The sequence below is a fragment of the Lingula anatina genome, chromosome 1 (assembly GCF_051362555.1).
Source record: "Lingula anatina isolate TDL-2025a chromosome 1, LinAna3.0, whole genome shotgun sequence".
NCBI classification, from domain to species: Eukaryota; Metazoa; Brachiopoda; class Lingulata; order Lingulida; family Lingulidae; genus Lingula; species Lingula anatina.
Genome location: NC_141767.1, coordinates 61,674,028 through 61,696,701, shown reverse-complemented (window position 1 = coordinate 61,696,701; position 22,674 = coordinate 61,674,028). Strand labels below are relative to the sequence as shown.

Below are 22,674 nucleotides of genomic sequence, written 5' to 3'. Positions count from 1 at the left end.
GTTGGCTACTTTGCATGCTTCACCTGACAAATTACATGTATATATATGTATATTTGCATTAAAGGGATAATAACTCTTCGTATGAGATCTATATTTCACAATAAAAACATTGTGAATAACTCACAGAAATATAATAGATTCTGTTTTACCACAAAAACGGCAGTTATAGCTATTATTCTGATATCTGAGCTTTTCTTTAGACCATGTGACCTCCACTGATGGTTATACTCTAACAAAAAACCAAACTTTTTAGAAAAAAACCAGGGACTAACTTTGAATGTAAAAATGGATTCATTCACCATTGGTGAGTATGTGAAAATTGTTGTTTACTCCAGGAAAATTCATTTTTTGGCTGAAACGAAGAGTTATTATCCCTTTAAATGTCTGCATGTCAATTATGAAGCATTGTACGTATTTAAAGAATAATTGCAAAGACAATGGTAGGCTTGCAAAAGTGGATATTCCTCACCTAGGAAAATTGAAAGGGGCAATTGGAAAGACCTGCAATGTAGGTACAAAAAGGAGTTTGTAGGTACAAAAATGAGCTTGAGTTTGTCCAAAAAATGAGCCCATAGGACAATTTATCCAGCTTTTACTTTTGTAGCAAAGGAGGGATACACTTTTCACAAGGTTTTCCATCAAATATTGACACATTTATGGTAAGAAAGGCTTGTTCCTTAAGAAGAATCTGCAAACTTATAGTGCCAAAGGTTATGACTGCAAATTATAAAGAACTTTCATAAATCTGTCTTTAATTTCCAAGTTTCGTGTCAGTGAAGTAGAATTGTTTTTTATCTAAGCTTATATCCACCTCAAATTATTATCCACTGTGTACAACTTCAACCTTTGGGTTGCAATAAGTTAATAAATTATGATTATTGTCATTAATATTATTGTTATTTGTTGACAAAATCAGCTAATCGAAATGTAAGTCTTTTTCTCTGCCGTATACCAGGGACCAGGTAAGCAAGGCAAAGATTTTGTTTCAAATAAGCACATATGGCCACAGTTAATACATTTATTCAAAAAACTTGAAAGCTTTTGACAATTTTTGCAGAGTTCATTGGCCAAAAGAACCATTTCTACCAAAAAGTTCTGAAACACGTATTTGTTTTACAATAATTAAAAAACTATGTAATGTAGTGGGAAAATCATCAGTTTATTTAAAAAAGTAACATATGATAGGTACATTTTCCATCAATATTTGGTTAAAATATTTACCTTCGCTCATATGGTTATTTTATAAATATTCAAATTAACAATGTTTCCCAACTTTTGAGGCGAGTGTATTATGTATATTTGAATGAAGAAAATTACAATGTACGAAAATAATTTATTAACGTGGCATTTCTGCATGTAACTCTTTTGAAAAGAATATGAGTCATCAGCTCTGCAGTAATTTTAATGCCAGTTCTTCATTATCCTCTAATGTAAGACCATCGTTTTCATCTTCACTTTCATCTTCCTCTTCATCTCCATCTTCTGATTCACTCCCTGCACTATCTTCATTGCTTACTGAAACTCTTGCTCTCTTATTGATAGGTCTGGGGATGAAAAATTAGCAGTTATGGTACAAAACTAAATATAAAACATTGAAAGTTTGGTTTTGAATTAATAGACAAGTTCAACATTACTACTTTAAGTAAAATCCTGAGAATTTTTCTCTTTATTTCGTAAATCTATAATAATAACTTTCCCATTACTTTATTCTACAAATTGTTTTTACTATCTTTATCTACAAAACAGTTGTTACACTTACTCATCCTCTTCAGAACTGTTCTCCCCATCCTCAGAGCTTGTACCAGTGTCTTTCCTGCCATAAATAAGATCAGGGTCAGGTAGAAGATCAATGGCAGCATCTTCATCTCCACTTGGTAAATGAGCAACTGGTTCTTCATCTTCTACCTTCAGGTTTGCAAAGAAATTATTTAAAGAGTATATGTTTATTAAACAACTTTTGTTATTTATTTTTTCCAAGTATCTTATTACCATTTTCATTCTCCAAACATAATTTGCAAGTGTACTGAATCAAGTTAATTTCGGAAAGATTTTTGTAGTGTCTACATTTATTTTGCACTTAAATGATCAATTTGTATTATTTGATACTCGTCAACAAATTTTACAAAAACATAATAAAAGTTAAGCTACCTCTAAACCTTTTCTTCTTGCATCTTCTGCCCTCCTTGCTGCTTTGGACTTCATCCTTTCTTCCTGCAATAGAATACAAAATTATAAAAGAAAATGATCATCTTTCAATAAGAACTGCTGTCAGGCCTTTTCCAAGGATTGCGGTTATGGGGCCCCCAAACAGTGAGTTGGAGGAGTTCAAGAGAGATGAAGGCACCATGATGTCTGCAATATTTGACATATACTCAGTCCAAAAGAAGAGTGAACTGCAAAAATTTATGGAGGTGCAAGAAATTGACACTGGTGACCAGGTTCATCAGTTAAACTACTCTTACAACCAGTTGTGCATGCTTCTACGAGCAGTTTGCATGCAAAAAATTGGCCAAGCAGTAAGATACATGTACGTGGAACGTACTTTTTTTGGTGACGGAAACACGACGCAAAGCACGCAGCCCGAAAACTGCCCGAAGGAGAAAGGCTTGAAGGAGGAGAAGAAGAAGAAGGTTCAGGTGTGGAGGCAGATGTGGAAAGCACCACAAGTGCCACAGGGAAGCAGAACCCATCACGATTGAAGTGAGGAGGAGGCTAGACTCGTTGAGTTTTTTTAACAACACAACGAGTTCTACAACAAGGGAAACCCAAATATAGCAACACCCAGTACAAGAGGAAGGTTCTGGACCAAATGGCTGCTCAACTGAACAGTCATGGTGAGTGACATTTTTGGCCATTAAATGTGTAGATATTCCACAACATTTATACTAAAATATTATGTATTTGGAAGAGTAAGTATAAAAAATAGTTTCAGCCATGTTACAGTAGCAACATCATTATACTATTACTGTGTAATTCCAAGACCTTTATTTAGTGGTGTTTTCTTGTAATGTTTCAGGTTGGTTCAAGAATCAGCGCACCCAAGTTGGCAAGATGATGAACCCCCACAAGAAAAAGTCTGGCTCAGGGCAAGAGGTTCTGACCACCTGGAAGAAGTGGCAGCTGAGCAGTTTCAAGTTCCTCGATCCCTAAGCACGCACGATGGGTTGTAAGAGAGGCTTTAAATGTAGACTTTCTGGAATGTTATCCCATTCCTCTCCCCATTAATAGTTGCATATAACTTTTAACTGACTGGCAGGAGTGATAAGTCATATCAGCAGAAATACCACAGATTCATGGCAACAATATGTTTTACCTTTATTATGATATTCCATCTTCGAAATGATATTTTCATTAATGTACTTAAACACAACTGTGCCATATCAAATAATGTTAAGTTTTTTAGACTATCCACTGTCCCAACAAATCAAACCATCACAAATAAATAAAATCTGTAAGCTGTCAAGTCATCAAAGAAAATAACAGTCGTCTTCTGAGGAAACCGACTGTCAAAATGATGACTGGGAAAAGTCTTGAATGTTTTAAATGGGAGCAACAAAGAAATCAAAGTAAGGTGCACTTTTATCTGACTGTGTTTTGTAACTCTTCTAATGTTTATTTTGATAACACATGCCTTGTAGGTGCATAGGCTGAAAATAGTCTCATGAGGAACAAACTTTGTTATTTAAATCCATCAACTACCAATAAAAACAGTAAACTATTATTATGAGTTTGCTTTTAAAATGATATTTAAGAAATAATACTTTACCTTATGCTGTTTCTTGATTCTCTCCCTAAACATTTGCTTGTCCACCTTGTCCTCTTGTTGCATGACCTTCTTAGCAACATCAATGTTAATACCCCCATCACATGCCTCTTCCTCAGGGAGAACCGTTTGACGTGTACGCAAGGGATCTTGAATAACCTGAAGAGACAGCATCCACATTCTACATTATATTAATGACACAGTAACACTAAAACAGAGAATAATGAAAAAATCAGTACTGAATAAAAAATTCCATGACAAAGCTAGAACTCCTGTCAGCCGCTCCTTGATGGTATCAAAGGCAGAATCAAATTCACACATGCTTTTGACCAGTGTATTGTAAAAAAAACTAAATACTTAAATTGAATAAGTCATAATATTTTGAAATACAACATGCAGCAAATGTAGACAGTGACCAGCTTTTTCACAAAAATGGATCCACCATGCAAATGTTTGTGAAAGAATACAAAGACATTTAGATATCCCACCTCTCCTTCCTCATTAAACAGTATTTTTGTGTTCACTTTTAGATTTTTCTTGTGAATCTTCCTTGCAACTGCTGCTTTTGTGACTGCTTTAGCCTTCTTTGCTTTCTCCAAAGTTACCGCACATTCCTTCTCGTCCTGTAAAATATATCGGTAATTAAACAATGGAAACTTTTCACCCCATTAGAAACAAACTATATCAAGGATCAGAGTGGGCACATACCTCATTTTCATAAATTAACTAAATTCAAAAATTACCTCATCAGAAATTACAGGGTCAATTCTTTTCTTCACTTGAAAAAGAGAATCGCCATCATCATCATCATCTTCCACTTGGAACTGAAGAACTTCTTTTGCTGCCTCCGTACTTCCTGTAGGGTTCCTTTTTTTCTCTAAATGTTTTTCACTTTTAGTTACTTGATTTGGGGAATTATCTTTCTCAATATCTTTTTGGTTGCTTGGGCATGTTTCACTTCCATCATCATCACTTTCATTATCACTTTCATTATCACTTTCGTTGTCACTTCCTGACTCCCTATCACTGTCTTCATTGTTTTGACTGTTCTCAAATTGGTCAATTTGTAACAGTTTATTTCTTTCAGAAAAATCACTCTCATTACTGTTGGATTTTGATTCACTGTCAACATTCTGCATTAATGATGCATCTTTTGCTACTTGTTTTGCTTCAAGTCTTTTCTTGTCCTTCTGCAGAAACCGTACTCTTGGTGGGAAGGCCAGACCTAATGAACTTAAACAAGCAAACACAGCCATTAAAATTAAGCTACTGAACAAATTAAAGTATAAAAATTTTGAGCAAAATAATACTTCACTGATAGAACACAGGAAAACACCTGACTTTAATTCTCTCAACTGTATTTTACACATTTTCTCCAGCCATAATTATTTTGTTCATACCTTGCAAACTGTTCTGTGTCCAAGGCATGAACTTTAAACACTTTTTTGTCACTCATGAGGAACACTGCCTTCAAATAAGCTACAAATGCCTATAAAGAATAAAAATGCAAAGATAAATGAAATGTTTTCCTTAAAATATATCTTATACACTATAAAAATCATAAGTTCAAACAACTACATCTTGATATTTAAATGTTAAATGTTATCAAACACTATGTTATTACATATCACAAAATTAAAAAACAAATTATGTGTAAATAAGAATAAATAGCAATTTAAAACTATAACTTATTTGATTCCACTTAAAAATTTACCCTTTGAGCCATCTCTTTGAAGTGAACATCTGCTGCACAACAAGACTCAAGCTTGCCCTTGATGCTCTGCCATCTTTTGGGATTAACTCTGTCAAAATGAGCAGTGTGTGATTGTATATATTGGAACAAGACTTATTTTTAAACCAAAAGATGAAAAAAAACATATCCCATGGTCACCCCCTTTGCAATATATATATATAAAAGCATAATCAAACTAAAAAAATTTATGTTCATAAAAATATAATACTTCTGCATACATTAAGAAACATTTCTGTGCATGAACAAGTCCACCTCTTTACAGAATGTCCCCAATACACCAATGTGTGCCCTTACTTGATATTTTGAATAGGTATTTTCTTTTCCTCCAGCAGCTGTATCATGGCAGCTTCCTCAGATGGCAGCAATATCAACAATGCCTCACCACCAGTTTCATATCTATTTCAAAGACACAATAATTATTAGTGATTATTTCCCTTTTATTTTTAAATAACAAATCCACTAGTGAAATATTTCATTTAAGTCATGTATTCATGGAAGCATGTTTACATAACTATCAAAAATATATATTTGGTCACAGTATCATGTGAATTAATTGTCAATGTTTTCCATTATACCTTGCAGTTCTTCCCACTCTATGGATATATGTGTTTGCATCTTCTGGACAGTCTAACTGGACAACCCAGTGGACTGCAGGGAAATCTATTAAATAATAATATAATGGGTATATTAGCAGAGAATACTTAATACACAGAGAGGTCAAATATCATAAATCTGAAAATAGCATTAACAAATGTCTTAGACTTTATATTTTCAGGCCAAAGCAATAAAGCATCCCACTAACTCTACTGCAAACAAACCATAACTAAAATATTTATGATATTTCTCTAAACAATGGCAAAAAAAAAATGGTATAAAAGCCAACAAACTTACCAAGACCTCTTGCAGCAATATCTGTGGCCAGTAACACTGCATGCTGTTTTCTACAGAACATGTTGTAGGCATCCACTCTCTTCAACTGGTTCATCCCTCCATGGAGAGCTATAACACTATTACCTGGTCGCAGCTTTCTGAAGGCTTCATAAACATACTTTACCTGGTAAAATATATTATAAAACTAAATTATAATTTTTGTTTTTTAGGGAGTTAAAAGTCCATTACAGAAAATAAAGAAATCTTCAACAAGTACAAACCATATTTTTCATTTTTCATTCTTTGCAAAATAAATATCTCATTGAAAACTCCCATATGCTAACAGCTTAGTCCTTGATTTCCTGGATTCGGTGTAAAAATATGTTATCAGTATTACAGCTTTTTGCTAACAAGACATGCCCAAATAGTAAAGCATGGCTGGATGTTACTTACTGTTACCCTCAAATGCTCACCTGTTTGCAGCTGGAGAGGAACACCATGATCTTTGATTTTAAATGATTCTTTATAAATGACCATAGCAAGTCCAATTTCTGGTGAAGTTCACAAACAAGGTAACTCTGTGCTAGCTGTGTTGGTGTACTGTGTGCTGCATTCTCATGTACTGACACATACATAGGATCCTTCAGACTCAGTCGAGCCAAGTCCTTCACTGACCTAAAATTTGAGCAAAGAAAAAATTTACTGACACCAACCTCACCTACACATTTCCTATTTTCCTTGTCAATTTTTGAATAAATTACTTTAAGTTACATAAATAAGAATATAGAAATCTTAGTGCATCTACTTAATTTTTGTTATCTTTGCTACACATACAAGGTCATCACTTTTTTGCTGAAACTCACTTGGTTTGAGTTGCAGAGAACAAAAGTGTTTGTCTGTTTTCTGGGAGATTAGAAATGATGGCATTCATGGTATCCTGAAAACCAAGATCCAAAATCCTGTCTGCTTCATCTAGCACTGAAACAGATAACAATGTAATACATTTTTAAGGAAAAATGATCTCCTCACGATTTGCTCAAAAGTTAACATCATATCACATATTATATTATGAGCCACAAGAAAAAAAGATCTGCATCATTTTCCCTATGACATGACAATTATTTTCAGCAAAAGATCTCAGTCACATTCAAAATGATGACACTGACCTTGAGCAAGCCTGTACTTACCCAGTATTTGAAGATTATCTGCACTGAAGTTAAATGTTTCATCCATATGTTGCAGTAACCTTCCCGGAGTGCAGATCACTATGTTGGTGTTATTAATTCTCTTCGTCTCATCTCTTATAAACTTAAAAGCAAATTTTAAGCATTCATATGAAAAAGGTTCAAAGGTTATTCATTTGAAAATGACTTATCAATGACAATACACCCTTACATACTTAAAACCAACATTTCAATGATGATAAGAAGTTGCACAGTGCATTGAAACTTTCAGTACTGTATATGTGTAGAAACATGAGCACTATAAGCATTATCCTCACCTTGCCCCCTATGACCAAACCAGCAGAAAAGTCATGCTTGAAACCAATCTTCTGCAAGACTTGAAATATCTGATACGCTAACTCTCTGGTTGGAGTGATAATCAGTGCACCTAGACCGTCAAGTTGACTCCAGCGTTGATGATAAAGACATTCTAGTACCTGAGACATATTTACATGTACTGTATATATATTCAGAAAAATGGATACTATAAATCTTATAACAAAATAAATTAAAAAGACATTAAGAAATGCAAAAGCAAAACATTGTATAACTTTAAAAATATGTATCTTTTCTCAAGTAAATATCAAGTCTGAACATTTTTTGTATGCTAGTATGAAAAAGGAAACCATCAACAATATTAGCTACCAATATATCAACATGCCCTAATAAATATTTATAATTGCTCTGCAAACACTGACTCTTTTTCCAACCCTTCTAACTGTTATATAAATATGTCTTTTACTTACTGGTATGAGAAATGCTAATGTCTTTCCTGACCCCGTTTTGGCTGCTCCCAAAATATCATGTCCTTGTAATGCTAAGCCTATAGATTCCCTTTGGATTTCAGTTGGAGTTTGATACTCAGTTTGTGCTAGACCTTAAACGAAACATCATATTTTGGAAATTGCATAACATGTATTTATATATATGCATTTCATTGATGAAATTTCTACAAAAAAAGTATTACCACATTGGACCTTTTTTACATGGAATCTTTTCAGCCCACACAGTGAAAGAAATTTCATTCTAGGGCCTATTGCCAGATTCACAACCAAAATGATAGACAGACAAACAGATCTACAGATCAAATATGGATGACCCACTTGAAAGATTTCTGCATAATCCCCTGGTGAATCTATTCAGTGTCTATTAGAGGATTCAGTGACAAACTTTCAGATGGGTCCGCCATATCTGATCCGTGGATCTGTTAGTTCGCTGTTGAACGTGACACCATTATAACTTCTCAACATTAAACTCAATGGGAAAATCACTATAGCCCTGTGTTAGAAAAACCACATACCTTCAAGGGTTCTTCTTGATAATGGAAAGTCTGTTAACTTCTCAACAGCCGATGGGTTGATCTTGTATAAAAAGGTAACTGTATTAGATCAACAGTTCTCTCTCTGTGTGTGTGTGTGTGTGTGTGTGAGAGAGAGAGAGAGAGAGAGAGAGAGAGAGAGGGAGGGGCTAAATTTCACTGTAAATGCCCTTTAGGGTCGATATTAGAGAGGTGTTTCGCTGATAGAGACGATATGTAGTCAGGTATGAAACTGAGAGGGAGATAAATTAAGACTTGCAAAAAAGTGCACTATATTTACCTCTGGATATTTTTCTTTCAAGTGCTTCATTTCTTCTAGTTCTAATTTCCACGTCTTTTCCATTCTTTTGAACTTTGACTTATGGTCAAATTTTCTTTTCCTACCATTATTGGGCCGTTGCTTCTTCGATTGAATTTTTTTCTTATCCATAGCGCCTTGCTCGTTGCAAGCTCCCTACCACGTGGAGAGAAATTTGCCTCCAAACACAAAAGAGGGCTCTTTCCTGTGGCACGTTCTGTGCTCATGCAACTCCCTCAGTTTCACGCTCGGGCGTGCTCAGTTTCATAGGTTATTGTTCAACCAAGGAGTTACAACAGTTGTAACTCCTTGGTTCAACTGATTGTGTCTAATGTTTCTTTTGTCACCAACGTGTCTCTATCATATCCAATCACTTTTTCTTCATTTTTTATAAAATAAATCGCTCAATTTATCAAATTTTAATTGAAAAAAATCTGTCATCTTTCCAATAAAATCTAGAAAGCGATGATTGGGATTTTCACTGGTTTTTCAGAGTCAGCAAAGAAGGCCAAGGCCTTTAATTTTTAATTTGTGCTTAACTGGCTACGAACACATTAGCTTCTGTTTATTGGATTTTTTAAAAATTATCCGATAGGCCTTTAGAACAATGACACGATCAAAAAGGAAGGGCTAGCTTATTCCGCCAATCACTAAATATAGCCTAAAGGTATGAGAATCTCCTCCGAGCGCAGCCGAGAATTAATTACAGCTTTGAAAGTAACTCTCTCGCGCTGCCAGTAATTACGCCGCGGGGTATTCAGGGCACAGACCGTGATCACAAGTTACCGCAAATAGATTTTTAGATTTTTAGAAAATAGATTTTTTATGGTCCCTTAGTAAGAGGCAAGTCTTCTGGAACAAAAGAGGAGTAGACTGAATTCTTTTATTTATTGCCAATTTTATATATGTTTTAAAAAATGAAGGAGCAGATATCACACTAATTGAGAATTTTTGACTTGATTTTGAACTGCGAAATGGAGCATTTCTTCTTAGCCTGATATTTAACTTGTTCTCCATATATAATTACACCTGTTCATTCTTATTAGTGGAACTGCATACACAAATCTAATAACCTGTCCTCTTGGGGCTAATCAATGAGAAAGCTGGTTATACACTGTTACTATTTGTATAGTGACTATATACAACAAATGTTCCCCATTGCTTCAATAAAATCCATTGGCGAGTGTCCGCCTAGGAAGCACGTGAGCTTACAGTATACAGCCTTGATGTAGTAGTGGGTTGGTTGTACCAGTAAGTAGATATAAAGTTTCTGCAACTCTTAAATAATTGAAAAATCTTTCTTGGTGACAAAATGATCGCACAGAAAGTTAAAATTCGCCCCTTTCAAGTGATACTGGGAGTCTTTGTCATATTGACGTCAATCGTTCTTCTTGCTGCGATAGCTGGTATGCATCCCAATATTCCGAGAATTCATAGCGACCTTCACTCTAGCGAGAATAAGGTAGGTCTAATTTTCTTCATTAGGAAATTATCAAAATGTTATTTGGTTTGTTTTTCACAAATATGTCTACTACGCACATCTTCTTACATATTATGGCTGTAAGGGTCCGTTAAATGTTTTTTTTTTTAATTATTATTTATTTAAGTACATGAATGACGTTTTCTAATTTTCTTCATTAGGAAATAATCAAAATGTTATTTGGTTTGCTTTTCACAATTATGTCTACTACGCACATCTTACATATTATGCCCGTAAAGGTCCGTTAATTGTTTTTATTTAAGTACATGAATGATGTACAATCAAGATAACAGTTTATCATATCTGATACCGTTAACATTTTTATTCAGAATATCACTTCTGATCCTGTATTATCATTTCGTTCTCAGGATTATCATCTTCAATTTAAGTGGAATGGAGTTGATTTTTCATGGAAAGCTGAGAACGACTATCGCAAACGCAGGGTTGCAAAGACCTGCGACAAATGGGGGTTGACGACAAAATCACAAAAACTGATCTTAAACCCTAGGAATTTCTTCTATGTGGATGATATCCATGGTCTGATCCTGTGCGTTATCCCTAAAGTTGGAAGTACAAGTTGGCACAAGTCGATCGTTGTGCTCACTCACCAATGGGATCGCAGAGAGGTTATGGATCCACATGTCTTGTATGGCCAACTGTATCCCGATTTGATCAAACTTGAAAAATTTTCAGAGTACGGCATAGCGTACCGCTTGAAACATTATCTTAAAGTGATGTTTGTTCGGCACCCTTTTGAAAGGATTGTCTCTGGCTATAGGGACAAGCTAGAGGATCCAAATGACGGCTACCGCCACCTGGGTAAATTTCTGTTAAAAAAGTATAAAGAGAAATACATAACAGTGGACAAAAACGGGACTCGAATACCATCATTTGGTGCGTTGGCGCAGTATATCATCGAGACTGATGATGACTTAGATAATCATTTTCGACAGTACGAAAAAACTTGCTTGCCGTGTCAAGTACAGTACGATGTTATTGGCAAGTTTGAGACTTTTAACGAAGATGCTGGTAACGTTCTGAAACTTCTTCAGGCAGACCACGAATTCAGTTTTCCGTACAGCAATCCCAGCTCTGCAGTCAAGACCTCGACGCTCGTGACTAAATATGTACAAACCCTGACCAAACACGAAAGACAAAACTTGTGGGCTAAATACGAACTTGATGCAGATTTGTTTGGTTACACTTTGGACAAATTGTTTAACGAAACTAGCTAGTTAAATTCAGCTGGTAACGTGTAAATGTAATTTAATAACTCTCTATTTGACTTATGTCGGATTTGATATAGATTTAATTGACGCTCGTTTGTTCAGAAAACAAGCAACAATTAAATAAAAAAAAGTTGTTTGCTTAATTTTAAAGACATAGGGGTATATTCAGTTCAGTTTTTACTGCACTGCTACATAGATTATCATGAATATTCTAATGCGTTATAATTTAGCCTCCGTTACGTTCGTTATGCGATGGCCCGGTCGGTCGTACGAAATCGTACGGATTCACGGCCTCCCTAGGCACTACGGTTTTTTCAAGCTCAAACTTTTGACAAAAGTTTAAAATCGAAAGGCCGTAGCATTATCGAAGATGACATCGCGCAGTTCCCGTACAGGCATTGTTAGGTGAACCAGAGTTCCAACTTATTGGAACTCCCTGGGTGAACTAGCGGTGATCGTGTTCATGGCTGAACCTGTTGGTGGTCTCTTTCCTTTCCACCTTTGGTTGTTGAAGGCGGCAAAACAATAGTAAAGATATTGAAAATTTAAATTAATTCACTTGCATGAATTTGAAGTGCGTTTCCTTAAGCCAAGGTCCCAACTACGTTTTGGACGCACGGTTTTCAGGTTCCTTGCGTCCTGCTAGGAGTAGCTAGATCGCACGTACCGGTTGTTGATCATGTCGAAAAGTTTCTACGTGCTGTTTGCGTCCTCCAAAAGTCGCACGATGGACGTGCTCCTCACGCACAAACTCCCACGTTTTACCCGGGGCAAATGTAATCTGGGCATTAATCCTCATTTTTTATTAATGTTACCTTTGAAAATTTCTTACTATCTTTTGTAATTTTGATAATCCATGGCACAATTTCAATTATAGTATATGGCATTTTAGTCATTGAATGAGCAATCAATTACAAGACCGACTTCATTTTGACAGAATAGTTCGATGTGTCTTAAACGTACGTTTAATAACTAATATTATTTTTTGCATTTATATTAACTACTAAGGTGGACCTTATGTAAACTATATGCCACTTAATCTCACCGCTTTATAAAACTGGAACAAAATATTAGAAAAATATTTTATTTTCTATACATTTGCTGAACAAAACTTGAATATTTTTCAGTAACGTATTTACAAATGCACTACTTAAAACAGCTTAATAAAATTGAAATATAGTAAAACAGGTGTATTCTTAACCACCATAACCAGAAGATTATAAAAATGACAAGAACAATAATGGTCATTATATATTTGGGCATTAACAAGCAAATATATGAACTTCACCTTTCAAATAAGTAAATATTCTTATTAAAATTCAAAATTACTGTATTGGGATCACTTTATTTCAGAATATCTCACTCAAACACAAATATCTAAATAGAAAAAAGAAACCAAGATACCTCTGTCACTCACTTTATTATCCCTAAAATAAAAGCAAATGACAGCTGTTACAGTAGTATTTAAAGTACTTGTATGTTATCATGCATTCATACTTTAGGATGCCACAATGACATACTTGTATTCTCATTTAAAGCCAATGATAACCAGGCACACAAACACATACCCAGCACTTTTTCCATTGTCATTTTCATGTCGTGCAAGATCAACCTACCCAAATAAATATTTGGTAATGTGGCATAGACACATTGTTTACTTGCTTTCACAAGACCTCATATTTCCCTATTTCAATAACATTGTATTTCTCTGACATGGGGTCATGCAGGAGCCAGCAATTACTAACCAATTCTGTTAGCAATCTGAATACAATAAAATTCATCTCTTTCAAGGTGGTGGTGATGGATTTTGCTCCTGTGGAAATTCTTATTCCTGCTGGTTCCCCCCTTCTGCACCTTCACCCCAATTAAATCCACCAGGTCTTTCTTCAGGCAGTGGGTTGTAATTGGGGTCCTCTTGAGGAGGGTCCAAAAGAATTTTTCTGCAAATTAAGAATAAATGTCAAAATTATTAAATTGGTCAGCTCTTTTTACTTAAGTACTTTGACAAAATTGACAAACTGATATTGCAATTCTACTATTGTTCATAATTTCTCAATAAAAGGCGACTCTCTGTGAAAAGGATCAGTGGATGAAATTTATGTTTTTAAAGATGTATATAAAGTCAAATTTTTGCCATAAACCCTGACCAAATTCCACCATATACATTCAAATATCATAACTGAAAGAAATACCAAAGGGTGTTGTTTCGTGATATTTGAATGGGTATTTTCTGCTTTCATTCTGTCATATATATATATATATATATATATATATATATATATATATATATATATATATAAAACCCCCATACGTTTTTGACAGCTTATTTAAATACCTGCATGCAGCAGTAATGCACTTATGATTCATACACCACTTGGTGAACTTTCACAATCTGGGGGACAGATTACTTAAGTTTACATCCAGAAATTTCAAGAAGGTGCAGCTTGATCTAGATTTAGAGATTTAGATCGATCCAGAGATTATAGATTTAGATCGACCTAAATCCCTGGGGGCTCACGCTAAATTGCAGTCAGCCGAGCATGCACCATATTTAATTACCCCCTTACAGCTTTTAGTAGGCGGGACAGATGCTTAAGCTGGCTAAGCTGACAGTAATCTAGTGAGACTCCCCACAGGGATAGATCGATCTAAAATCTATGGGAATGGGGTCAAAAGCTCTTTTATGGCTGATCAATTTATTAAATGGGGTCAAAAGCTCTTTTATGGCTGATCAATTTATTAACTTGGATCATGCCTTGGCATGTCGACTTTGAGTGATACAAGAAATTAGAAGAACTGGTTTATATGCATTACAGGAAATCTACACTCACTTTATATGTTATTTTAGTCAAAAATGTCACATGAGCACTGCAGTCAAATTTCAGTGTCAGTTGTTTTTTGTTTCCAGTTCAATGTTGAGGGGGCCACAAGGGTTAAGCCAGCAAGCTATCCAACTGTTATTTAAATGTCCTTTGCTAGAAGAGGACAGCATATCTTACAGCTGCAAAATTCTCATAGCAAAAGTCTTCAAAGTGAAAGTGATTGATTTGACAGCCAATTGCAATTTAAAAGTTAAGTGAAGACATTTTACTTACAATAATTTTGGTGTTCTCAAAATCTTAAAACCACCTTGCTGTTCTGGAAATACATCTTCCAGGTAATAATACACATGTCCAACAGCAATACCTGTAGGAAAAAAATTTGAAATTGATATCTGCCAGACCATTAAATAGGGAAGCAAACACAGCATCAATAAATTATGTCACATTTTCTACCAAGCTGCTATATTCATCTATTGTGTTTTTTTTTTTTTTTTTTTTTTTTTGTATACTGAAAGGAATGTATGCATAAAAAATGTATACAGGAAACAATGAATAAAGCATTCACTAAAGTAAATCCATCCATCTATCAAACAAACAAAAACAGACAGTGATATATTAAGATAACAAATAGCAAATCAAATTTAAAATCAACTTACCCATGAGATCCACAACAATAGAATTCCCTAAGAGAAGGGAGAAGCCAAGTAATACCCAAGGAAGATATGGAGCTTGGAAAGTCATCAGACCAAAAAAGTTCATGCGCACATAAGGGTTACGTCGGCTCCATATATACACCAACATTATGGTGAAGGCTTGCCCTAGAAAGACCAACTTGTTTACAAATAAGCCAGTTATCTGTACTTTTTTAAGGAAAAGTTTTTTTGAAAAAGGCATGGTTTAACTTTTATCATTTCCTTGATTTAGGTATGTTGCAAATAACATCAAGGTTTATGGTATCAGACTGTTTTCATTAAATATTAAATAATTACAATTTTTAAAAACAATTTCAAACAAAGGATACAGTCATTAATGTTCCTCCAAATAAAAACATGAAGAAAAAGTCTGCTGTTCTTCCTCTAAAAGAGCCCTCTTCTAACATCCGGCAGTAGCGATAGGTAAATATCATGTTAAAGAAGAAGTTAAAACCTATTGTTCCAAAGAATAGGAAGTTGGTAACTAGTCTCCAAAACTGAAATGCAAAATGAAATGACCACATAAAGGATAAATCATTTCATACAAGACAAATCTCACTATTTAAACTCAATATTGACTTCCTATTAAAATATTTCTTTGGAAAAACATCTTTGTGTTTCATTTATTCACTATGTTATGGACGTTTACATATAAACAGTGATTAAGTTAGTTCATGGTAAATTTTTCATGCATCTTACCTGGTAATTGCGGAATATTAAAGATGGATTGAAGTATAACTGGAATGGTGTTAGGATTTCTAATTGCTGGAAGGGAATTAATCAATACCATAAAGAGGCAAATATGTTCGTCTTTTTGGGACAAAAAACATTGATGAATTGCATAAAAAAAATACTTCACAGAATGAAACACTTTAATTCTACTGACATGTTGGTAGGATCTGTCCACCATAATTATGAGCAATATTCTATAAAACAAACATTAGTATCTTAAGTAGAACACAAATAAATGGTAATAATTCTAAACAATATGAATATGGTACATGTACTAGTACAGTAATAGTACATTTTACAAGTACAAGGAGGAACAAACAACTTTCATATTGTTTAGAATTATTCTAATATTCTGATAGACCAAATAATTAAACATATTCTGATAGACCAATTAATGAAACCATTAGGCTTATAACCTCTGTCAGTCTACATGACCTGCTGCGTATAAATCAAAAATACCTACATAGATGCAGTACAAACTCTGTATAAAAGAGGAATAACTAACATGAGGAGCAATTTATTCGAAAGTCAAACTACATTTAGACTTCCACATCCCACATATAGATGTCTTCAGCATTTTTATTTTAAAGGCAGTATTTCTCATTGACAAGTTTAGATATACCACTGATATAATACTGTACTGTACCTTTATGCATTTCATATTTCCTCTGACAAAAGTCATTAAGTGAGAAGTGCATACACTCCATATTGACATTGGCAGTGGGTGCTGGTATTTGGAAGGGATGGTGAAGCAAGCGTCACTTGTGATCAAGACTGGACGGAGTGAACGAATTTACAGTAGAATGAGGGCGACCGAGAAAGAACGTATTCCCATAGATTTTAGATCGATCTATCCCCGTGGGGAGTCTCACTAGATTACTGTCAGATAATCCGGCTTAAATGTCCGTCCTGCCTACTACAAGCTGTAAAGGGGTAATAAACTTTCGTGCCCGCTCGGCTGACAGCTATTTAGCGTGAACCCCCAGGGAGTTAGTTCGATCTAGTTGGATCGATCTAACCTCTGGGAATGGGGTCTTACTTACCACAGCTAAAGTCGTTAGGACACAAGAAGTTGTATATGCGCGCGTAATAACAGGCATTTGCATGTACTCCTGTTGAAAAGTTTGATACGCCATGGTGCAATATTTAACAAACGTCTGCTGAAAAAGAAACAAATATATCACAGCAGAACACGAGCTTACACGTCAGCGTTGTACGCATGCGCGTGTTGACGGAAGTTAAAGAGATCATGTCATTGTTTTCAGTCCTTAAAATGATGTCAAATGATCTTATTTCATTAGAATACTGAATATAAGTCATTTTACAAAATGTTAAGCGAAAACATACAGCCATTAGGCATACTTGAACTTAGAAACCTGCATGCACGAGAGTAAAGCCGCATTTCCGGAAGTTATTTTTATCACACTTCAACTTCCGGAGAAGCCGCATCGACAGAAAAAACAACAGAGACATGGCGTCGAGTTTTTCGTCCTCTCCGAGGGCGTATGATGAGTACGATTTTGCTGATAACGATAGCTTTGAATACGAAGATGACCGCGATTATTATGGCCAAGCTTCAGACGAAGGTAGGATTTATACACAAACATTTTTCAAAGCGGCGGGACCTTCTTAACTGACTTGTGTCCCTACCGCACCGGTTTGAAACACTTTATTGAGATAAACCTTACTTTTAAAACTTTAAAGTCTAAATATATAATCGATATTATATGTTCAGAATGGAGGACTGCTACCTTTTTGGTATCTGTATAGTGTACACCAAACTCTACCCTCTGAATCCCTGCATCTTCCATCCCATTCGGTAAACACTTGCAGTAACTTTGTAAATTGCCATTCGATATCAGAACATCATAATTCATGTCTTGATGCGTATGCAATGTAAAGTAATTATAAACCCAGCGCTTTGTACTAGGTTGCCGATGCATTTTGGTTTAAAATGATTGCATCGTAGTTTTGATAAGATTTGATACATCTGAAGGTGATGTAATTTCCTCTTGTGAGTATTAGTTAGAAAAAGAACATGTAGATTGTTTATAACCAAAATGTTATTATATGTAAATCATTTTTTGGATTTTGAATGTATTGAATTTTTAATGTTCAATTGTAACAATTCCAGACACTGAAGATGCCAGTGAAACAGATATGATGAAGAAGGAGGAAGAATACACTGAGATAAAAGAACAGTATGGAACTTAAAATTTGTTTTTGTAACTCGTAACATTCAGTTGGGTGAAGTCAACTGAATAGAATCCCCTATCTTACCATTCATGTGGGTCTTTCAGGACCCTATGCCTTTTGAGAATGTGATTGCTCTTCAATTATGTACTTTATTTCAAAACTGATTTTTTAAAATTTTTGGTATTGTCTCTTCTAGATATCATTTTAGATGACTAGACTAGTGTGTAGCTGTGGACTGTCTATGAATGTTAACTTTTCCTGTCTTTTAGAATGTACAAGGACAAGCTTGCCCAGTTAAAAAAGCAACTACAGCAGCTAGAAGAAGGAACTTTGCCAGAGTATTTAAAAAGATTGAAAAAGCTAGAACAGCAGTATAAGGAGAGAGTTAGAGTTAATGAAGTGTGGTACCAGTATCAGGTGAGAGGAACTGAAGTTGTACAGATGCTTTATTCATTTTATCATAGTAAAAAAGTTAGCAAATGCAAATGCTGCAGACATTAGCATAAAATTGTGATAGCTTAATAGCTGAAAGATTGCTAAATCAGGATCTTCAGTCAAAACAAAGATTAATCGGTAAAATTTTAAAGTAAATTATCATGGCACCTGACACATTTTTTATGTAAGCATGAACCTATAAGTTTAGCAAAGCAATGATTGAATCATTTGAAGTTTTTCTTCTGTTTATGCACTTTATTATTATTATTGGTAATAAATTTGATTGGTCATCATAAAGAGAAAAATGTATAACTTGTCAGTATAAATCATGATTGTTTTTCAGTTCTTTGTGGTATTATGTTTTTCTTAGTCTGTTTTGCTCCCTTATCAACTTTGGATTTTTTTTCTGGTATGAACCTTAAATTCTTTCTCTGATGTTGCTCATAAATTTTATATATGCTTTGATTTAACATGTTGATATTTTATTTTATACAGGCCGATCATGTAGAGAAGCTGTTTGTTGCTGAGAAAAAGGCTTCTGTGGATGAGTTTGAGGTAAGAATGTGTCTCCGGGGAGTGCAGAATTGAAAAACCATTTCACCAGTAATTAATTAGCATTGATAGGTGCACATTTCTTTTCATTGTCATGGTATTTGTTTGGGTTTGAAGAGGAAAAATTATGGATTTCTTAGATCTGTTGATGAGGCTCCACAAGGTCTGTTAGGTGTTAGATTATTTTTTGTATGGTTATGAGTTAAAGCATTTCCTTCGGTGATAATAAGAAATGGTTTAAATTTCTTTTTTACTTAAATGGAAGGTTAATGTTTAAGTATTTTACATCTTTTCAAAAACCTTTGGTACAATTTCTGTAAATGTGAGTAAGATAAAAAGTTACATAATATTATGTTTGCGCTCAGTTTCAAAAAAGGAAAGGAAATAGAATGTGATGTTGTTGTTTTTTCATCTGCAAATGATATCTCTTAGTATCAAAGATGTGTACAAACCCCTTGATTTGAAAAAATATTCTAAACCATTTCCAGTATTCTTTTCAGCAAAAGAAAGTGGAACTAAAGGAAAATCTTATAGCAGAATTAGAGGATAAGAAAAGGATGATTGAAAATGAAAAGATGACAATGGAGTTAACAGGAGGTTGGTTGAACAGTAAAAGTACATGTGGTTTCAATTTAGAGAGAAAGTTTGTCGTATATATCATAGTGAGGTTTTATCACATTTATCACATCATTATAAATGCAGCATGTGACACTTGTTTACTGTATATTGTTGATAGATCATGTTTTTCTTTGATATGCAGTTAGTAATAAGGGGACAATACTTCAGATAAAGATTTAAATAAATTTTCATCTACTACAAGAGACTATGATAGGAAAATATACAAGTTGCATTAAGTGTCTGTGCAATTGTTTGTTTTTGCAAATCATTTTCTCAGTGTCAGTTGATTTGATTTAAATAAATGCGTAGCAGGCTTATGGTATCTTGCAGACTCAATGGAAGTAAAACCAGTAACTACCAGAAAACTAAGACGTCGACCAAACGAGCCAGTCCCCATGCCAGAGAAGAGGAAGAGAAGCTCACCAAATATCCTTTTTTGTGTATATCTTAACTTTTTGAAGTAAGGAATGTGAATTTATATGACCAAATAATGATGAACCTCTTGTAATGTGTTTATTTTCATTACCTTTTTTTATTATTTATAATTATCCCATATAATTTTTGCCATCTGAAAACAATAATAACACTAACTTGTTTGTAATATTTTTACTACCACTTGAGTAGCCAAATGCTTGAATGTATAAATAGATTAATTAATTAACTGATAAATGAAAAAGAAGAATATTTTAGTGATGTTATTAAACATACAACTTTTATTTCTTAAGCAAGTTTTTCTTTAACTCGACCCACATCAGCTTAACTTTTTATTGGACGATTCTGATATCATGGACGATTTGAAGATCATCAGTAAAATCAGCGGAAAACCTCTCAGCAAGAAACAGCAGATGTACAGCAGTAGTAACTGTGACACAGCATATGAAGCCAGGATTGATGATGGGAAATTGTATTATGATAAAAGATGGTGAGTGGGTTCAGTTATAACAGTGAAGTCAAAACCTTGCAACTATAATTGGGGGTTCTTTTATTCCACCTATTTTATCTGAAGGCAAGTATTCAGGATTCCATGCTGACTACTTATTGACTCGACTTTTTCAATTTTTCCAAGCTTTTTTCCCCTTTTATTAGACTTTGTTAGGCCAAAGGAATGTGGCTCCACAACTTCATAGCTATACAACTGGTTATGTATATTGGACTATTCCACAGAATTTTTTGTGCGATTTATTTATTTATTATTTTATTACCTTTTTTGTGTGGTTATGAAAAGATGAAAAATATGTTTCTTATGCTATTGGGAATTGCTGTATTATGGCTCTATACCTTTAATTTTTAATGTCAATAAATAATGAATACAATGGATCAAACAAAAAATTTTCTTTTTTTCTTATTCTTCAGGTTCCATAAAGGTCAGCCTGTACATCTCGAATCTAAAGAATCTGGAAGAGTCAGTGGTGTTATTAGCTCTGTAGGATCACAGGAAGTGAGTTAAACTTGTCTGAACCATGAGATTCAATAAATTTTAAGTTGTAGGAACAAAGAGATATACCCCATTTAAAAAATAAAAACAGGGCAGATGATTTGGTTCTATTCTTCTTGGTTACTCAGTTTGCAAGAAATTAAAAATGTAAAACAAAGATAAATGTAAGCTTTCCTTTGGATTGAAAATGATAGAGAACACTAGCATTTTCTTGTTTTTTTACTTCTAGGTTTGGATTAGAAAAATCACAGATAACAGCAAAATCAGAGTGTATGTCTCACAACTCCAAAAAGGGAAATTCACAATAAGAAGGCGGTCAACGTAACAGAACAGCTACTTCCCTCAGCATTTATCTGACTATTTAGTGACCCTCTCGCTGCCAGTCTTTTGCAATTCATAGTAGTAGCCATAGACTGAAAACCACTGTCCATCAATTCTGTAAATTTGAAAAGTACATGTAATCACTTAAGATAATTATTGGGTATCTCATCAATGAAATGTATCTTAAAAGGTTTCTGATGGGTGATTTGTTGTTGCAGAAAACAAAATGAAAGGCTGACAATGTGGTTGAAAATCATGTGGATTTAGTGAAGAATTGTTTTTGGCATTTTCTCTGCCATTTGTTACTATTTTTAAGAAGGGGTGGTCTGCATTTGTTTTGTGGGCACACATTTCTGTTCAATTCTGGTCATATTTGTCTAAAAACATTTTCTGAGCGTTATTAAGAGTAACAAAGAAGTATTTGCAGCTCACAGAGAAGTTATAGTGATGCAAATGCGATTAAAAGAGTTATAACAGTTCAATATTTTCTGATGATGACGTTTGAAATGTCCTTAGTTCTAGTAAATTAGTTTATTGCCAAATGTATGGAAGAAGAAAGTACAGTTTTAAGAAGAATTTTATACTGAGTATTTGTACATTTCAAATGCATAGTAGTTAAGAAAGAAGTAAAATACTAATTCTTTAATTCCACACTTTTAGTGATATAAAGATTCTCTTCAGAACCTGCTGTTCAAGATGACAGATCTTAAAGGAAAATGGAACTTTCCTTTTTTTAATTTAATATTTTAACCTGACGCTGGTATTTGTACAGTGTCAATATTTGGTACACGAGCCTGTGAATATCATCATGTCATTTGTAAATTTCATCATTTGTTCATGTATAAATAAAACTTATTTGTATGCTTTATTGTAATGCTCAGTGATGTTTATATGTTTTCAGTTATATACAGGATTCTCCACATATTATAATAACCAT

The 22,674-nt window shown here is 34.2% G+C and overlaps 4 protein-coding genes across 9 annotated transcripts; 2 read left to right on the top strand and 2 right to left on the bottom strand.

The window, feature by feature from the left end:
- Positions 1-1,140: 1,140 nt before the first annotated feature.
- On the bottom strand, positions 1,141-9,408 carry LOC106155262 (putative ATP-dependent RNA helicase DDX10). The gene is made up of 18 exons (XM_013530007.2): positions 9,208-9,408; positions 8,910-8,970; positions 8,356-8,486; positions 7,888-8,046; positions 7,574-7,694; positions 7,250-7,364; positions 6,860-7,061; positions 6,408-6,570; positions 6,092-6,176; positions 5,811-5,912; positions 5,478-5,565; positions 5,164-5,252; positions 4,507-4,996; positions 4,252-4,386; positions 3,767-3,922; positions 2,149-2,211; positions 1,760-1,905; positions 1,141-1,544 (listed from the first exon to the last, which is right to left on the bottom strand). Exons 1-18 carry the CDS (start codon positions 9,355-9,357, stop codon positions 1,385-1,387), a joined length of 2,616 nt encoding a protein of 871 aa, XP_013385461.1. The 5' UTR covers positions 9,358-9,408; the 3' UTR covers positions 1,141-1,384.
- An 80-nt stretch (positions 9,409-9,488) lies between these two features.
- Positions 9,489-12,124, top strand: LOC106154382 (carbohydrate sulfotransferase 9-like). Its single transcript, XM_013528720.2, has 2 exons — positions 9,489-10,687; positions 11,074-12,124. The coding sequence occupies exons 1-2, from the start codon at positions 10,538-10,540 to the stop codon at positions 11,938-11,940; spliced, it is 1,017 nt and encodes a 338-aa protein (XP_013384174.2). The 5' UTR covers positions 9,489-10,537; the 3' UTR covers positions 11,941-12,124.
- Positions 12,125-13,004: 880 nt separating this feature from the next.
- Positions 13,005-17,425, bottom strand: LOC106155209 (derlin-2). 3 transcript variants are annotated; one of them, XM_013529929.2, is made up of 6 exons: positions 17,224-17,425; positions 16,148-16,213; positions 15,778-15,945; positions 15,413-15,611; positions 15,030-15,120; positions 13,005-13,874 (listed from the first exon to the last, which is right to left on the bottom strand). In XM_013529929.2, the coding sequence occupies exons 1-6, from the start codon at positions 17,314-17,316 to the stop codon at positions 13,760-13,762; spliced, it is 732 nt and encodes a 243-aa protein (XP_013385383.1). In that variant the 5' UTR covers positions 17,317-17,425; the 3' UTR covers positions 13,005-13,759. The 3 variants fall into 3 exon arrangements, with proteins under 3 accessions (XP_013385383.1, XP_013385390.1, XP_086855355.1); XM_013529936.2 differs by lacking the exon at positions 17,224-17,425 and adding an exon at positions 16,827-17,005; XM_086999229.1 differs by lacking the exon at positions 13,005-13,874 and having other exon boundaries at positions 15,026-15,120.
- Positions 17,426-17,458: 33 nt separating this feature from the next.
- Positions 17,459-22,605, top strand: LOC106155188 (sin3 histone deacetylase corepressor complex component SDS3). 4 transcript variants are annotated; one of them, XM_086999226.1, is made up of 9 exons: positions 17,459-17,766; positions 18,315-18,381; positions 18,646-18,793; positions 19,307-19,366; positions 19,852-19,960; positions 20,312-20,409; positions 20,734-20,903; positions 21,335-21,419; positions 21,646-22,605. In XM_086999226.1, the coding sequence occupies exons 1-9, from the start codon at positions 17,652-17,654 to the stop codon at positions 21,739-21,741; spliced, it is 948 nt and encodes a 315-aa protein (XP_086855352.1). In that variant the 5' UTR covers positions 17,459-17,651; the 3' UTR covers positions 21,742-22,605. The 4 variants fall into 4 exon arrangements, with proteins under 4 accessions (XP_086855352.1, XP_086855350.1, XP_086855353.1 ...); XM_086999224.1 differs by having other exon boundaries at positions 20,294-20,409; XM_086999227.1 differs by having other exon boundaries at positions 17,462-17,766; positions 19,864-19,960.
- The last annotated feature ends 69 nt before the right edge of the window (positions 22,606-22,674 follow it).

What these genes read in the sequence shown, in the direction of transcription:
- LOC106154382 (XM_013528720.2), top strand. Translation starts at nt 10,538, where the DNA reads ATGATCGCACAGAAAGTTAAAATTCGCCCCTTTCAAGTGATACTGGGA. An exon ending in TTCACTCTAGCGAGAATAAG is followed by an intron (nt 10,688 to 11,073) that starts GTAGGTCTAATT and finishes TTTCGTTCTCAG; the next exon opens with GATTATCATCTTCAATTTAA.
- LOC106155262 (XM_013530007.2), bottom strand. Translation starts at nt 9,357, where the DNA reads ATGGATAAGAAAAAAATTCAATCGAAGAAGCAACGGCCCAATAATGGT. An exon ending in GTTTGGTCATAGGGGGCAAG is followed by an intron (nt 7,695 to 7,887) that starts GTGAGGATAATG and finishes TTTGCTTTTAAG; the next exon opens with TTTATAAGAGATGAGACGAA. An exon ending in TCCTCTCCAGCTGCAAACAG is followed by an intron (nt 6,571 to 6,859) that starts GTGAGCATTTGA and finishes ATATTTTACCAG; the next exon opens with GTAAAGTATGTTTATGAAGC.
- LOC106155209 (XM_013529929.2), bottom strand. Translation starts at nt 17,316, where the DNA reads ATGGCGTATCAAACTTTTCAACAGGAGTACATGCAAATGCCTGTTATT. An exon ending in TAATATTCCGCAATTACCAG is followed by an intron (nt 15,946 to 16,147) that starts GTAAGATGCATG and finishes TTTGCATTTCAG; the next exon opens with TTTTGGAGACTAGTTACCAA. An exon ending in TATTGTTGTGGATCTCATGG is followed by an intron (nt 15,121 to 15,412) that starts GTAAGTTGATTT and finishes TTTTTCCTACAG; the next exon opens with GTATTGCTGTTGGACATGTG.
- LOC106155188 (XM_086999224.1), top strand. Translation starts at nt 17,652, where the DNA reads ATGGCGTCGAGTTTTTCGTCCTCTCCGAGGGCGTATGATGAGTACGAT. An exon ending in TACACTGAGATAAAAGAACA is followed by an intron (nt 18,382 to 18,645) that starts GTATGGAACTTA and finishes CCTGTCTTTTAG; the next exon opens with AATGTACAAGGACAAGCTTG. An exon ending in GGAAGAGAAGCTCACCAAAT is followed by an intron (nt 20,410 to 20,733) that starts ATCCTTTTTTGT and finishes CTCGACCCACAT; the next exon opens with CAGCTTAACTTTTTATTGGA.